We start from the raw sequence: 15308 nt of genomic DNA, 5'->3' as shown, positions 1-15308 counted from the left end.
TAGCACATACCCTCCCCAATGTCTATCACCCAGCCATCCCATCCCTCCCACCCACCCCCCCACCCCGACTCCAGCAACCCTCCGTTTGTTTCCTGAGATTAAGAATTCCTCGTATCAGTGAGGTTATATGATACATGTCTTTCTCTGATAGACTTATTTCGCTCAGCATAACACCCTCCAGTTCCATCCACGTCGTTGCAAATGGGAAGATCTCATTCCCCAGATTTCATTTAAATAATACATCAGTTTTTAAAAATACATAGCTTCTATTTAAGAAATAATTTATTTTATTCAAGTTCACGATCATTTTGTCAATGATTATTTAGACAATTTATTCTTTGTTATCTTTTATCTTTATTTCATGTAAATTTAGTCTGTTGTTATTTTGTTATTTTTCATGTGTCTAGAACCTTTAAAAGTAATTTTTTTCAGAGAAAATTTGCATTTTCTGAGCCATTACATATCCAAGAGATCATTTTTGTTTTCCTCACACATAGGTTTAGAATTTTAGAGGCCCAATCCTTTTTCCTTAGTTCTCTGCAAGCATACTCCAGTTGTGTTCTGTCATATAATTTTGTTGATGAGAGATCAGTGCCATTATGAATTTTTTTCTTCTGTGGGTATCTGCTTTTGTTGAGATATCAAGAAATCTTGAGAATTCTTTTCTTTTTTTTAATCATCAGAATTCAATTCCCCTCCCTTTTTATTGAAGTCCAGTTTATCAGTTTTTTTCTTTTACAGATCATACTTTTGGTATAAGAACTCTGCCTAACCCTAGGTCCCATAGCTTTTCTCCTATATTTTCTTCAAAAAGTCTTATAATTTTACCTCATCCTTTTACATTTAAATCCATGATCCATTGTGAATTAATTTTTGTATTAGGTATGAGGTTTAGGTCAAGGTTCATATATTTGCCTATGAATGAATGTTCAGTTGCTCCAGCACCATTTGTTGAAAAGACTGTCCTTCCTCCATTAGATTGCCTTTACACCTTTGTCAAAAATCAGTTGAGCATATTTGTGTGGGTCTATTTCTGGCTTTTCCATTTTGTTCCATTTATCTGTATGTCTGTTTTTATGCCAGTACCACCCTGTCTTGTTACTGTAGCTATATATAAGTCTCAATGTTAGGTATAAATCTAACAAATTACATATAGGATCTGTATGCTGAAAAAAGCAAAACACTGAGGAAAGAAAGATTGAAATAAATGGTGAGATAAATGGAGATCCGTTTGGATCAAAAGACTCAACATAGTGAAGATACCAAATCTATAAGTTTAAAGCAACGCTTATCAAAATCTCTCCCAGATTTTTATAGATGCAGAACAATGTATTCTAAAATTTATATGGAAAGGCAAAGAACAAAAATAACAATTTTGAAAAATAAGGTAGAAGGAATCACTCCATCTAAGTGTTTAAATTATTTTGGAGCAACTATAAATGATACTGTGTTTTGAATTTTAGTTTCCCCAGCTAGTATCTAGAAATACAATTGATTTCTGTATGTCGACTTTATATCCTGGGACCTGGCTGACTAAGCTTACCTCCCTGCCTCTTTTCTTGAAGAGTCCAGACCAATTATTTTGTAGAATTCTGGATTTACCTGGTTGTCTCCTCTTAGTGTCATTTAACTTGGTCCTCCATCCCATATATTTCTTGCCAACTGGAAGTTAGGTATAATGGCTTGATCAGAATCGAGTTAAACTTTTTAGCAAAAATACTTTATTGAATTTAAGCGTATTTTTTTTAATTCTTTAAAAATTTATATTATGTAGTTTTTTTTAAGAGAAAATAAAATTTTTATATTTGAATGAAAATTTTTACAAGTCCTTGTTCTAAAATTTATGTTACAGTTAAAAAAAAAGGACACCTGGTTTTGTGCTGTTATACAATGTAGAAACCTTTCCATTTTGAAGACTTATACTGCTAGAACACTATATTAAACCATAAATTTGTGGGTAATATAATTTTAATTTTATTTTAATTTTTAAGATTTTACTTGGAAGAACCTCCAGGAACACAGAAGCTTTATTTGGGAAGAACTGCCCCACCATCTAAAGTGGTCCATCTTGGAGACAAAGAACAATCTAACTGGACAAAAGAAGTACAAGGAATTTCAGAATAGTGAGTGTCATAAATATATTTAATGTCATAGAACTAGAATGTGATCTAATGTACTTGTTCTCAAGCTAATTTCCTGCTTAACATAGTAATCACTATGAATACTGACTACATCTTCATTTTATGTTCCAAAGAAAACAATGAGTTCTAGTTTAAAATAACACCTGATTAGGAGCTATTATAGCCTTGCCCAGTTTGTCACTAAAATACTTCATGATGTACAAAAAAGGGTACAATCATATAATACTAGGAATAACAGTTAATAATAGTTAATAGGTTGCCATTGAATTTCTTGGCCACATGTAAGTAATGAAAACAGGAAGGAAAATTTTTCTCTGTTCCTCACCTGCTCACTCTCCTACCTTCCCTGCTCATTCTCCTACCTTCCCTACACCTAAGTCCCTTATGCCCCTGAATTCAGAAATGCTAGGTCTATACCAGCCAAATAACTAAGACGCTAGCCCTCCTCCATGATCCCACCATGACTTACCTTTCTTCATCCAAGTACTAGAATTCTCTAAACCAAAACAGAATAATAGAGACTGGCAATAGCACATGGAATGGTGTTAGAAATGTATATCCATTACCCTTCCTGTTAAAACTATGACATCCATTGGTAAATGGGGAATTTAAGGAGATGCCTCTTATACAATTTTGGAACCAATACCAGGCTATAATATCCTTATTCAAAGATGAGTAAACAGGGAAAATGTAAAAAGACAATAAAAAACCATCCAGTGTAGGATGGATGGCGTAGTCAGTTAAGCATCCATCTCTTGGTTTCAGCTCAGGTTGTGATCTCAGGGTTGTGAGATGGAGCCCATGTCAGGCTCTGCACTCAGCATGGAGTCTGCTTGAGATTCTCTCTCCCTCTCCACCTGCCCCTCCCCCTGCTTGCACTGCACACACTTTTTCTTTCTCTCTCTCTCAAATAAATAAATAAATCTTTAAAAAAAAAAAAAATCCAGCATAAAACGAGATAAACGTAGCTCTCGGGAGGTAGAGCTATTTTTGCCTTCTGACAGTACAAATTAGATATCCCTGTCATAGTTCATACTATACTGAATTTTATTTTATAGTTCATAAATAAAAATCACAATAATAAATTTATTTGTGTGATTACTTTAATGACCATTTCCTTAGATAGTATGCTCCGTAAGGGTAGGGACCACATCTCTTTTTGTTATTACTCTGTTCTCATTCCTTGGCTAATGCTAAAGCACTCAATGAATATATATTTGTTTAAGTGGATAGAGATTGTTTTGTTCAACTCCTTTGATTGAAAAGAAACTCCTTCAGAATACTACAAGAGTTTAGACATTTGTTCATGTGTTCAGCAATTATTGATACTTGCTAGGTTTAGTAGTTGGCACTGTAGATACCATGGTGAATAAAATCACACAGTCCACACTCACCCATAGCAGGAAGGGAAAAATGAAGGGGGGAATCAGAGGGGGAGGCGAACCATGAGAGACTATGGACTCTGAGAAACAAACTGAGGGTTCTAGAGGGGAGGGGCGTGGGGGGATGGGTTAGCCTGGTGATGGGTATTTAAGAGGGCACGTACTGAATGGAGCACTGGGTGTTATATGCAAACAGTCATGGAACGCTGCATCAAAAACTAATGATGTAATGTATGGTGATTAACATAACATAATAAAATTAAAAAAAAAATTTTTTTAAAAATCACACAGTCCCTACACTCATGAAACTTACGGCAGGTAGATGAGAAATGGGCATTAATGTCTTGTATGAATTTTTTTTTTTAAGATTTATTTATTTGAAAGAGAGAGAGCGCATGTGTGAGTGGGGGAAGGGGCAGAGGGAGAGACTATCCAAGCCAACTCCCACTGAGTGTGGAGCCCAATGCAGGGCTCAATCTCAGGAGCCATGAGATCAGAACCTGAGCCGAATCTAAGAGTCAGACATTTAACTGAGCCACCCAGGTGCCCCATCTTGTGTGAATTTTTGATCAAACTGTAATTATGATAATTGCTTTCAAGGAGTAGTTCTCTGAGACCATATAAAAGAGGAGTTAGACTTAGCTAAGGAGGCATTTGCCTTAGAGAAAACTTAGCAGAGGAAAATGTTGATTAAACTGGTATCTGGGTAGGAGTTAGGCAAAGAGTGAAAAGGGAGGATGTTTCAGGATGAGAGAAAGGTACGTACAAAGTCCCTATGGCAAGTGGAAAAGTAGCATGTGTAACATTAATGATAATGACCAATGTGGCTCGAGTGTTGGAACCAAAAAGGAACCCTAATGAGGAAGATGAGGCAACAAAGGAAAAAGAACGAGGCAATCTGAGAGGTAGAACAACCAGGAAAGAGTTACCTCATGCAAATCAAAGAAAAAGAGTGAAGAATAAGGGAATAAGTCATGTCAAATGTTATGAAGAAGATTAAGCAAGAGCTATTTTGATTGAGCAGTGGGGCTGCAAGCCAGACTAGTATGGGTGGAGGAATGATTGAGAGTAACAGAAATGGAGACATAATAGGAATAAACGACTTGAAACTTCAGTTGTGAAGTAAACCAAAAACTCTTGACCCCTTGTTCTACTTATTCTTTCCCATATGGATGGGCTTGATCTTCTATGATGGCCACAAAGAGCAGAGATAACAATGAAAGCAGCACACTGCTGCTGAAGTTGATGGCAATATATGCTGGTTCACACAAAAGAATGATTTTTGGTGCCTGCCTGTTCAGGATCTCTTGTTAACCAAGTAGAGTAGACAAGGCTATGTGGATTCATAAGCAGGTTTATTTATTCTGGTTACCACTTTCTTAGACTGCTTTTTTTTTTTTTACCACCATATTCCTCCCTCATATCACCTCACGTTTTGTCCCCTCCTCCTACACCTCCCCAGCTCTTCTATAATCTGTCTTCTAAGGTGACATTCACAAGGCCTCTCGTACTCTGCCCCTGAGGGTTTGGTTTACTTTACTTGTGATTTTGCACATTATATCAGCATGAGGATCTCATGGCTCTAATGATTAGGAGTAATGCTTATGCAGACCCTCCTTAACTCTAAGACTTCTACAGCAAGAATGTAGAACCTACTACTTATTTCACTTATCTCTCCATATATCTTACTAACCCAGACATGTTCTCCTAAGTTCAGTACATCATTTTTTTGTGAACGTAACATATGACATATTTCCATGAGTACCAAATTATGTGATTTTATTTTTAGAAACCCTCTAACTAAGTACATTTGACAGTGTTCGTACCTTTTTGTATTCCTGTGTAACAGATTTCCTTTCCGATGAAAACTACCATTAAGACATAGCTGAAGAAGGACTTTCTGTTTGGTTTATTCAGAGAGATAGGATCATGTGTAAAAACAAATGAGAAGAGAGGTGCAATATTCAAAAGAAAGAAAACAATATATTTGAAGGATGGAACAAGATAGATTCTTAAAGAATATAAAAGATAGTTCCTCTATTTTAAACAGGATGGTATACAAATATAGGTTGGTATGTTTGTTTGGCATGGGGCAGATGAGAAGCTCTCATTGGATGCCTTTTGTTTTCTTTGTAAAGTGAATGTTGAATTTAGCTATTGAGAATGGAGGCAGGGAAAGGGAGGTTGGTCTTAAATTTGAGTAAAGTAGGGCGCCTGGGTGGCTCAGTTGGTTAAGCGACTGCCTTCGGCTCAGGTCATGATGCTGGAGTCCCTGGATCGAGTCCCGCATCGGGCTCCCTGCTCGGCAGGGAGCCTGCTTCTCCCTCTGACCCTCCCCCCTCTCATGTGCTTGCTCTCTCTCATTCTCTCTCTCTCAAATAAATAAAAAAAAAAAAAAAAAAAAAAAATTTGAGTAAAGTAGAGGAGGTTTGAAAATAGTAGGGGAGCAACTGGCTGGCTCATTCAGAAGAACGTGTGACTCTTGATCTTGGGGTCTTGAGTTCGAGCCCCATATTGGGTGTAGAGATTACTTACATAAATAAATAAACTTTAAAAAGAAATAGTCCTTGGGGAAAATGGAAGAGTATCAATTGATCAGAAAAACATGTTTGAATTATAGGCAATATTGAGGGCCCTTTTTGAAGTTGATCAGTTACAGGCCTAGAAAAAGCAGAGAGATTTAACCAGCACTGGATTTTGCTAGATGGATATAATGAAAAGACAAAGAGGCAAAGAAGTTTAGGATATTGGTGGGAATGTTACTAAATAGTGGACAATGGAATCTAAGTGGGATAGTAAGAGAAGTAAAGAAAGTAGAAGGTTAAGTTAATAGTTTCAGAGAAAGTAGAAGGGTCAGTGGATTGGAGATCCCAAACTAAGTTAATCATAAAGTGGTTGAACAAACAAGTTGGATGGAGAAATTTTTAGACAATAAGATGTTGGGATTAATGATTTTGGAGGTGAAACCATTATGGGTGCTGTCATGACCCAAGTCATAGCCGTAGGATTAGATGGCTGAAGTGGAATGGAAAAAAAAGGTTATTGGCAATAAGGAGATTGTGAAACTAAATTCCTGAGGTCTTAGGTAAGTTATTTATGTAAACATTGAAGGCATTCTGGAAGATGGTGGGCATAAGGGTAAAATGGAAAAGAGTAGAGTAGTTTACTATGAAGGATTTGAATGTCACAGTGGGTTGTAAGAACACCAACACCCTCTCCTAGCCCATATACAGTGTGAAAACAAACAGCTACTCCTTGAGAGGGCTACACAGAGAATTGATGAAACCTTCAGTTAAAGAGGTTGCTATTGAGGATTTAATGGAGTGAAAGGGATTAGGAATTGGAGAAAGAAGATAAGAAGAAAGACACAAGGTGTCTTCCAAGATGATGCACTTGGAAGATAATTTGGAGTTCCAAAACCTTGTACCTCAAACAAGCAAGAGATGAATCAACCAAAAAAATGTGGTTACTAAAGGATTGGTGATAAACACCAATTATTAATAAATTATTAAAATACAGAATTATATTTTAAGTACTAACTCTCATTTTACATGAGAGAAAGTTAAAGCATAGTTTTATTTATAATTTAGAAAAGAAGAGATATAGTAAGTATCTTTAAAAATTTAATGCCCCACATCAGTTACCTTAACGCTTGGAACCTGCACTAGAGAGACAAGCCCCAAAACATCTGGCTTTGAAAACCAATAGAGCTTGTGTCCAGGAGAAACATAGAGCTGTAGGAAATGGAGATTCTGCTCTTAAAGAGCTCCCACGTGGACTCCATTATCCCAGGACCCTGGTAGGGTAAAAGCTGAAGTTTGTAAAGTACCAAGACCATATGGGAAAGACACTGATTTGCTAACCTTAGGTAACTGTTGGAGGGACAGGGGCCTGTTGGAATTCTTTCCAGGGACTGAGGCATTGACAGGTGCCATTTTTGCATTCTTCCTCTACCTTGCTAGTGCCAAAGTTGGCAGGTGCCATTTTTGTAGTCTCCCTATATAGTAAAATAACACTAATATAATGTTGTATGCCCAATTATACTTCAATTAAAAAAGAAAGAATACAGACTAGGGGCACCTGGCTACTCAGTAGAGCACGCGACTCTAATCTCAAGGTCGTGAGTTTGAGCCCCACACTGGGGGTAGAGTTTACTTTAAATAAACACAGGTGGGGCGCCTGGGTGGCTCAGTCGTTAAGCGTCTGCCTTCAGCTCAGGTCAGGATCCCAGGGTCCTGGGATCAAGCCCCGCATCAAGTTCCCTGGCTTTGCAGGGAGCCTGCTTCTCCCTCTCCCACTCCCCCTGCTTGTGTTCCCTCTCTTGCTGTGTCTCTCTCTGTCAAATAAATAAATAAAATCTTTTAAATAAATAAACACAGATGTTTAAAAAAAAAAAAGAATACTGACTACAACACTGACTCCAAAGCAATAAAAGTGTAAGGTAAAAGTAAATAGAGAGGGGTGCCTGGGTCACTCAGTCAGTTAAGCCTCCGACTCTTAGTTTTGGCTCTGGTCATGATCTCAGGGTCCTGGGATCTAGCCCCGGGTCAGGCTCTACGCTCAGCCAGGAGGTTGCTTGAGAATTTCTCTCCATCTCCCTCTGCCCCTGCCCCCCCCATACACACGTGCACTTTCATGTACTCTCTCTCTCAAATAAATAAATCTTATAACTCTAGAGATTAGTTTTTCCTATTTTGAACTTTGTATGAATTGATTCATACATAATGTATTCTTTTGGAACCTGATCTCTTTTCCTCAGTACTGTGGTTCTTAATATTCATCTCTGTTGTTACTTATAGTTTAGTTTGTTCATTTTCACTAATGATTACATTACATTGTATGAATATAGCACAATTTATCCATACTTTTTTGGATAGGCAGTTGTTTCTTGTTTGGGGCTTTTAGTGAATACATATGTATGCATTACTGTTAGGTACATAATTATGAGTGGAATTATTGCTTCATAGGATAATGCTTAAGCTCAGCTTTAGTAGATACCACCAAAAAGATTTACAAAGTGATTGTATCAATTTACATTCTTCTAGCAATTTATAAGAATTTCTTTTATCTCTACCCTCATCAGTGCTTATTATTGTCTCTTCCATTTTAGCCATTGTAATATAGTGATATTTCTTTTGGTTTAATTTGCATTTCCTTGATGAGCATCCTTTCATATTTCTCAGGCATTTGAATATGGTCTTTTGTGCAATGCCTGTTGCCCTTTTTCCGAGTTGATTACCCATCTCGTATTTGTTTTCGTTTTTGTTTTTAAGATTTTTTAATTTATTCATTTGAGAGAGAGAGAGAGAGCGAGTGAGCACGAGAGCATGAGCACAGGCACAAGCAGGGGGGAGAGTCAGAGGGAGAGGGAGAAGCAGACTCCCTGCTGAGCAGGAAGCTGACTCAGGGCTCAATCCCAGGACCCAGGGATCATGACCTGAGCTGAAGGCAGACGCTTAACCCACTGAGCCACCCAGGTGCCCTACTGTCTTTTATTTGTAATTTTCATTATTGATTTGTGATGTTATTTCAGAGAAAAGCCTTAAATAATTCATTATTAAATATGATTGCCATAGAGGTTTTTTTTTTTAATCAATATTCTTTATCAGATAAAGGAAATTTCCTTCTATTCCTAGTTGGTTGAGAGTTTTTATCATTAATCAGTACTGATTTTGTCAATTTTTTTCTGCATCTGTCAAAATGACCATATGATTTTTCTTTTTTTCATCTGGTGAATGATATTGATTGAATTTCAAATATAAATCTATCCCTGAATTCCTGGAGTAAATCCTATTAGACTATGATATATTATCCTTTTTATATGTAATTAGATTCGATTTGTTACATTTTGTTTAGGATTTTTGCTTTTATTTTCATGAGAAAGATTAGCCTATAATTTTCCTTTCTTGAGATATCTTTGTCATACTGGTAGCAAGATTACTGGCTAAATAACTTTTGAGTGAAAGTAGTAGGTTTTCCCATTGAATTTTTAGAAAATGGTAGTAGAGGGCCCCTGGGTGGCTCAGTCAGTTAAGTGTCTGCCTTCAGCTCAGGTCATGATCCCGGGGTCCCGGGATCAAGTCCCGCATCAGGCTCCTTCCTCAGCAAAGAGACTGTTTCTCCCTCTGCCTGCCACTCCCCCCTCATGTGCTCTCTCTCTCTCTCTGACAAATAAATAAATAAATCTTTAAAAAAAAAAAAAAAGAAAGAAAGAAAATGGTAGCAGAATGCTACATTTCAAAAATTTGTTGGAAAACTTCTGTTTCTTTTTTAAGATGGTGTCGCTTATTTCAGACCAAGGCTACCATTGAGAACAACATAAAAGTATCAGCTGCTATGAAAAAAACATATATATATGTATATATATATAATGTCATTCATCTATATACTATATAGTATATATTTTATAATACATATATTTATATAAAAACAAATACAAAAATTTAAATTATGATATAATGAGCTCAGTAGATGGTCTGAATAGTAATATAGGCATACTGAAAATTCATTCGGTGAGTTAAAAGATAAAAGCTGAGGGATTCCTTTAGCACATAATACAAAAGCACAAAGAGATGAAAAGAGTATAGTCAATTTCTAATATTTCTCTAATAGAAGTTCTAGAAAGAGAAAATGGAAAGGAGATAGAAAAATATTCCTTGGATGAAGAATGATTGTATCTTTAGATCAGAGGTCGGCAGGTTTTTTTCTGTAGAGGCCAGAGAGTAAATATCTTAGGCTTTGTAGACCTTACAGTGTTTGTCACAACCACTCAACTATGCTGTTGTAACACAAAAGCCATCATAGACAGTAAATAAGTTGATGACTATGTTTCAGTAAAATTTTATTTACAAGAACTGGAGTCAGTCTAGTTTTGTCTCATGACCGTAGTTTGCTGACCCCTACTTGAGATTGCAAAGGCCCACTGAATGCCCCTGTTAACCTCTTTTTGTCTTTCTGGATTCACCTATTCTGTATGTTTTACAGAAATGGAATCCTATATAATATGTGGCCTTTTGTGTCTAACTTCTTACACTTAGCATATTTTTTAGGTTCATACACATTGTAACATGTATCAGTGCTTCTTTCTTTTTATGGCCAAATATTTTATTGTATGGATATACCACATTTTGTTTATCCAGTCATCTCTTGGAAGACATTTGGGTTCTTTCCACCTTTTTGCTATTGTGAGTAATGCTGCTATGCACATTCATTTATAAATATTTGTTTGAGTACCTTTCCAGTTCTTTGTGTAATACCTAGAAGTGGAATTGCTAGACTTTTTGAAGAACTGCTAAACTGCTTTTCACAGTGAGTGCACCATTTTGCATTCCCACCAGCAATGTACAAGTGTTTCAGTTTCTCCACATCTTTTCCAACACTTGTTATTTTCACTTTTTTTTTTGTTATCCCCATCCTAGTGATTATGAAACACGAGAATTTCTTATAGCACTTAAACGAGTTCTCATTTAATCACACAGGCATTAGGAGAGGTATCCATACAGTAAAAAACTAATGCAAAAAAATTTTAAGTTAGGTACTCAGAACTGCTAGCATATTTATTTAAATTTTATTTAAATATTTGATTATGAGTTGGTAGTTTATCATCCTAAAATATATACATACTCATACATATCTACATTTATTTTTTATTCTTTCTTTTAGCTACCTAAGAAGAAAAGGAATAATAATAAATGAAACATCTGCAGTTGTATATGCTCAGTTACTCACAGGTCGTAAATACCAAATAAATCAAAATGGTGAAGTTCGTCTAGAGAAACAATGGTCAAAACAAGTTCTTCCTTTTGTTTATCAAACTATTGTAAAGGTAAGTGTCCATCAAATCTCAATTATATCAGGGCGCCTGGGTGGCTCAGTCGTTAAGCATCTGCCTTCGGCTCAGGTCGTGGTCCCAGGGTCATGGGATCCAGCCCCGCATCGGGCTCCTTGCTCCGCAGGAAGCCTGCTTCTCCCTCTCCCACTCCCCCTGCTTGTGTTCTCTCTCTGTCAAATAAATAAAATCTTTAAAAAAAAAAAAAACTCAATTATATCTTAATGTACACTACTCCCACTGTATAAAGAAAAGACTATATCATATTTAATATTTATTTATAAATAGAAGACATGCAGCAATGCATAATGGAGATTATGATTTAATATAATCTGAAAAAACTGTAGTCTTTTTTTAATTTATGTATAATTGACATATTGGTTTCGAAGTGTACAAAATGATTCAATATTTGTATACACTGCCAAATGATCACCAATGTAAGTTTAGTTACCATCTGTCACCAAAGTTACAAAATTTTTTTCTTATGACGAGAACTTTTAAGATTTACTGTTTTACAACTTTAAAATATGCAGTGCATTATTATTGACTAAAGTCACCACGCTGTACATTATTACATCCCAATGATTTATTTATTTTATAACTCTAAGTTTGTATCCCTTAAGCCCCTTCACCCATTTCACACATTTCCCCAAACCCCTTCCCTCTGGCAGCCACCAGTCTTTTCTCTGTATCTGTTACTTGTGTTTTATTTGTTTGTTTTTTTTTAAATTCCATATTAACTGAAGTCATATATTTGTCTTTCTCTGTCTTAACTTCACTTAGCATAATACCCTCATGTCCATCCATGTTGTTGCAAATGGCAAGATTTTCATCATTTTTTATGGCTGAGTAGTATCCCAGTGTATGTGTGTATGTGTGTGTGTAGAGAGAGAGAGAGACCACATATATACATGGGGGTGGGGTGTGCCTGCCAGCTTCAGCAGGACACACCTGCCAATGCTAGCAAAATAAAGGAAGAACACAAAAAATGGCACCTGCCAGCACTTCTGTGCCCAGAGAAAGTCCCAACAGTCCCCTGTCCCTCTGGCAAACACTTTAAGATTAGCAAATGAATGTTTTCTGCATATGGTCTAGGCACTTTCAAACTGCTGCTTTTACCCTGGATCTCAGGGCTGGTGAGTCTGCACACAAGCCCTTCATAAGAGTAGAATCTCCATTCCCTACAGCCTTTTGGGTCTCCTGGACATAAGCCCCATTGGTTTTCAAAGCCAGATACTTTGGCGGCCTGTCTCTCCAGTGCAGTTTCCAAGGGTTGGAGTGCCTGATGTGGAACACAAACCCCTTGCTCCTCAAGAAGGAGATCTCTCCTGATTGTGGGTCTCCACATCAGGGGTGGGGTTTTTGGCAAGAGTATGTCTCTGCCTCTCCTACCCATATCGATGTGTACCTTTTAGTCTTTTATTGTGGAGTTGCTGTTCAACTAGTTTTCAGGTCTTTTTAAGAGGGAACTAATTGTTCCATATATAGCTGAAGATTTGGTGTATCCATGGGAGGAGAGGAGTTGAGGATCTTCCTGTGCCGCCATCTTGAACCACCACAAAAACTGTAGTCTTTAAAAGGATTATTATATGCTCACTCACTCTATGTATGATTAGGGAACTTGTCTTTTTTTATTTATTTTTTAAACTTAATCTCTAATGAAAAAGCCCAGCATTAGCCTAACAGCCTGCAGTTTTAGAGTTTTATTCTCCAAAAAATGTTTGCCTTAAATAAATCAGTAAATAAATAAATAAAAGCATTTGCTTTTGTGTTTGTAATTTTGGGTGTGATAAGGAGACAAAATTTTTTTAAAGTATGTATTGATCCTGTAATTTTGGGAAACAGTATAGTGTAGTGATTAAGAGCACAAACTGCCTGAGTTGACTTTTCAGCTGTATGACCTTGGGTGAGATTTCATCGCCTTTCTATGCCTTAGTTTCCCCCTCTGTAAATTGAGGCTAATAATGATCTGTGCTATAGAGGGTTGTCTTGAGGATGAAATGAACTAATAAATGTATGCAGTACCAAGAAGAATGGCATATAAAGTCAATTAATTTTAGCTACTAGTATTGTTACGTAGAAAATCTTTACACTTCACATCTGCACACAGCATAGTAATAACCCCAGAGTAAGAAAAACTTGATGTACAATCCATAGAAATTTTGACTGTGATAATTTACTTTTATATTTCATTCTATGTAGGACATCCGAGCTTTTGACTCCCGTTTCTCCAATATCAAAACATTGGATGACTTGTTTCCTCCTAGAAGTATGGTCTTTATGCTGGGAACCCCCTATTACGGCTGCGCTGGAGAAGTTAGTTCCTGTTATTGTTACTAATTAAATTTCTTTCTAGTTTTAAGTTAATACAGTTATTTAACTTCTCTTCACTTAGGTATAAGATAAAACGTAATACTGAAGGGGAAAAGATTCATTTGTCTAACTTACGAACACAGTATTTGACTATATATCTTTCATCTTGAGCAGGTTGGGGTCAGGAGGCAGGGGAAAAAGAATTCAAATCCTAATCTCTTATTTAGCAGGTTTATTCATTATGGTAGTGTGGATGAAGCAATTATGAAATTATTTTAGTTGTATTATTGGGTTGATGAACTTGTAAATGAGTTGATATTTGAGGAACTCCAGTTCTCACATGGAAAAAGATACATGTAAATATGAAATGGAAGAATGCAAGGAGGAATCTGTGGGGACAGATTAGAATTGAAGGTATTAATGTGAGCTCATGATTTTTAAAATACATGTGTATACATATATGTATATAGGCACATGTGTATGGATATATATGTATATTTGTATGTGTATGAATGCATATATGCCTGTACATACACATATTTTTTACCTCTGTTTGCTCAAAAGGATAAGGAGCCAAGATACTTCGGTAACAGTGAACACCATATAATCTGCAGGTTTGACCTCTAATAACATACTCCACTGAAAGCTTCTCAGAGAAATGGCCCATTACAGGGCTGGGGCAGGGTAGGTACAGGATAAGCCTGGAACCACTTGTTATGCCAGAAAGTAAGGAAGTGCTCAAAAGAGTGATGGGATCATATCACAAACACAGAAACCTGTTTAAAGGGGCTCCTACCAAACTGGCCAAATCTGGGACAGTTTGAGTACCAAAATAATAAAGTACAGTAATGGATTATAAACCATTGGGGGGGGATAGGAATTAATGATTCCATAGTGATAAAAAAAAGTAAAAGGGAAAGGAAGGGCTCTTGCTTATAGTATCCTGTCAAAGGTAAATGGAGAGAGTGCTAGAGTTGGAAAACTGTCATTTTATAAGCATTACGATAAAGATTGAGTCAAGTAACAATCATCATTGGAAACTAAATCTAGGGGGAATTTTTTATCTGAGTAGGATATTTTCATGGCCTTAGAAAGTGTCTTCCTACAGACCGTTAATTAGTTGTAAGAGGAAAAAAAACCTAACTGGACAGTGAAGAAATTGAGCAATATCATGTACCTCCATATGTGATACCTAAGAAGGATGCATCACCCATGCACTATTCTGGCTGGGAATATATGAGTTTAACTTAATCATAAGGAAGCATCAGACAAATCCAAAATGAGGAACTTTTGTTTTTAAAGGCAGGATAAAGAGGGAAGAATGACCTTATTCTTCAAAAATGTCAATGTTATAAAAGACGAACACTTTGGATATAGTCTAGATTTAAGGAGGCTAGAGCTATGACAACTAAATGCAATGTCTGATCCTAGCCTAGTTTCTGTAGTAGAGGGGGAAAAGGGTTTTCTTTATTATAATATAGGAACAATTTTAGGTCAACTGTGACAAAATTGGAATATGGACAGTTGATTGAAGTATTTTATCAATGTAAATTAATATACTTAGTAACTGTACTGTGGTTATGTAATAAAATATCCTTCTTCTTAGGAAATATACACCAAAATATTAAAAGGTAAGGGACATGA

The 15308-nt window shown here is 36.4% G+C and overlaps 1 protein-coding gene across 1 annotated transcript in view; it reads left to right on the top strand.

Moving 5' to 3' along the window:
- The window catches only part of XRN1 (5'-3' exoribonuclease 1), a 104290-nt gene that overhangs the window by 43897 nt on the left and 45085 nt on the right, over nt 1-15308 (top strand). Inside the window, exons 20-22 of the mRNA XM_081804908.1 lie at nt 1992-2123; nt 11186-11348; nt 13554-13667. Coding sequence (XP_081661034.1) covers nt 1992-2123; nt 11186-11348; nt 13554-13667 — 409 coding nt within the window. The remainder of the gene's footprint in view (nt 1-1991; nt 2124-11185; nt 11349-13553; nt 13668-15308) is intronic.

Source organism: Leptonychotes weddellii, chromosome 1, assembly GCF_054177405.1.
Source record: "Leptonychotes weddellii isolate Sample4059 chromosome 1, ASM5417740v2, whole genome shotgun sequence".
Taxonomy (NCBI): domain Eukaryota; kingdom Metazoa; phylum Chordata; class Mammalia; order Carnivora; family Phocidae; genus Leptonychotes; species Leptonychotes weddellii.
The sequence above is the reverse complement of the archived record's forward strand: the minus strand, read 5'-3'. Positions and strand labels throughout refer to the sequence as shown.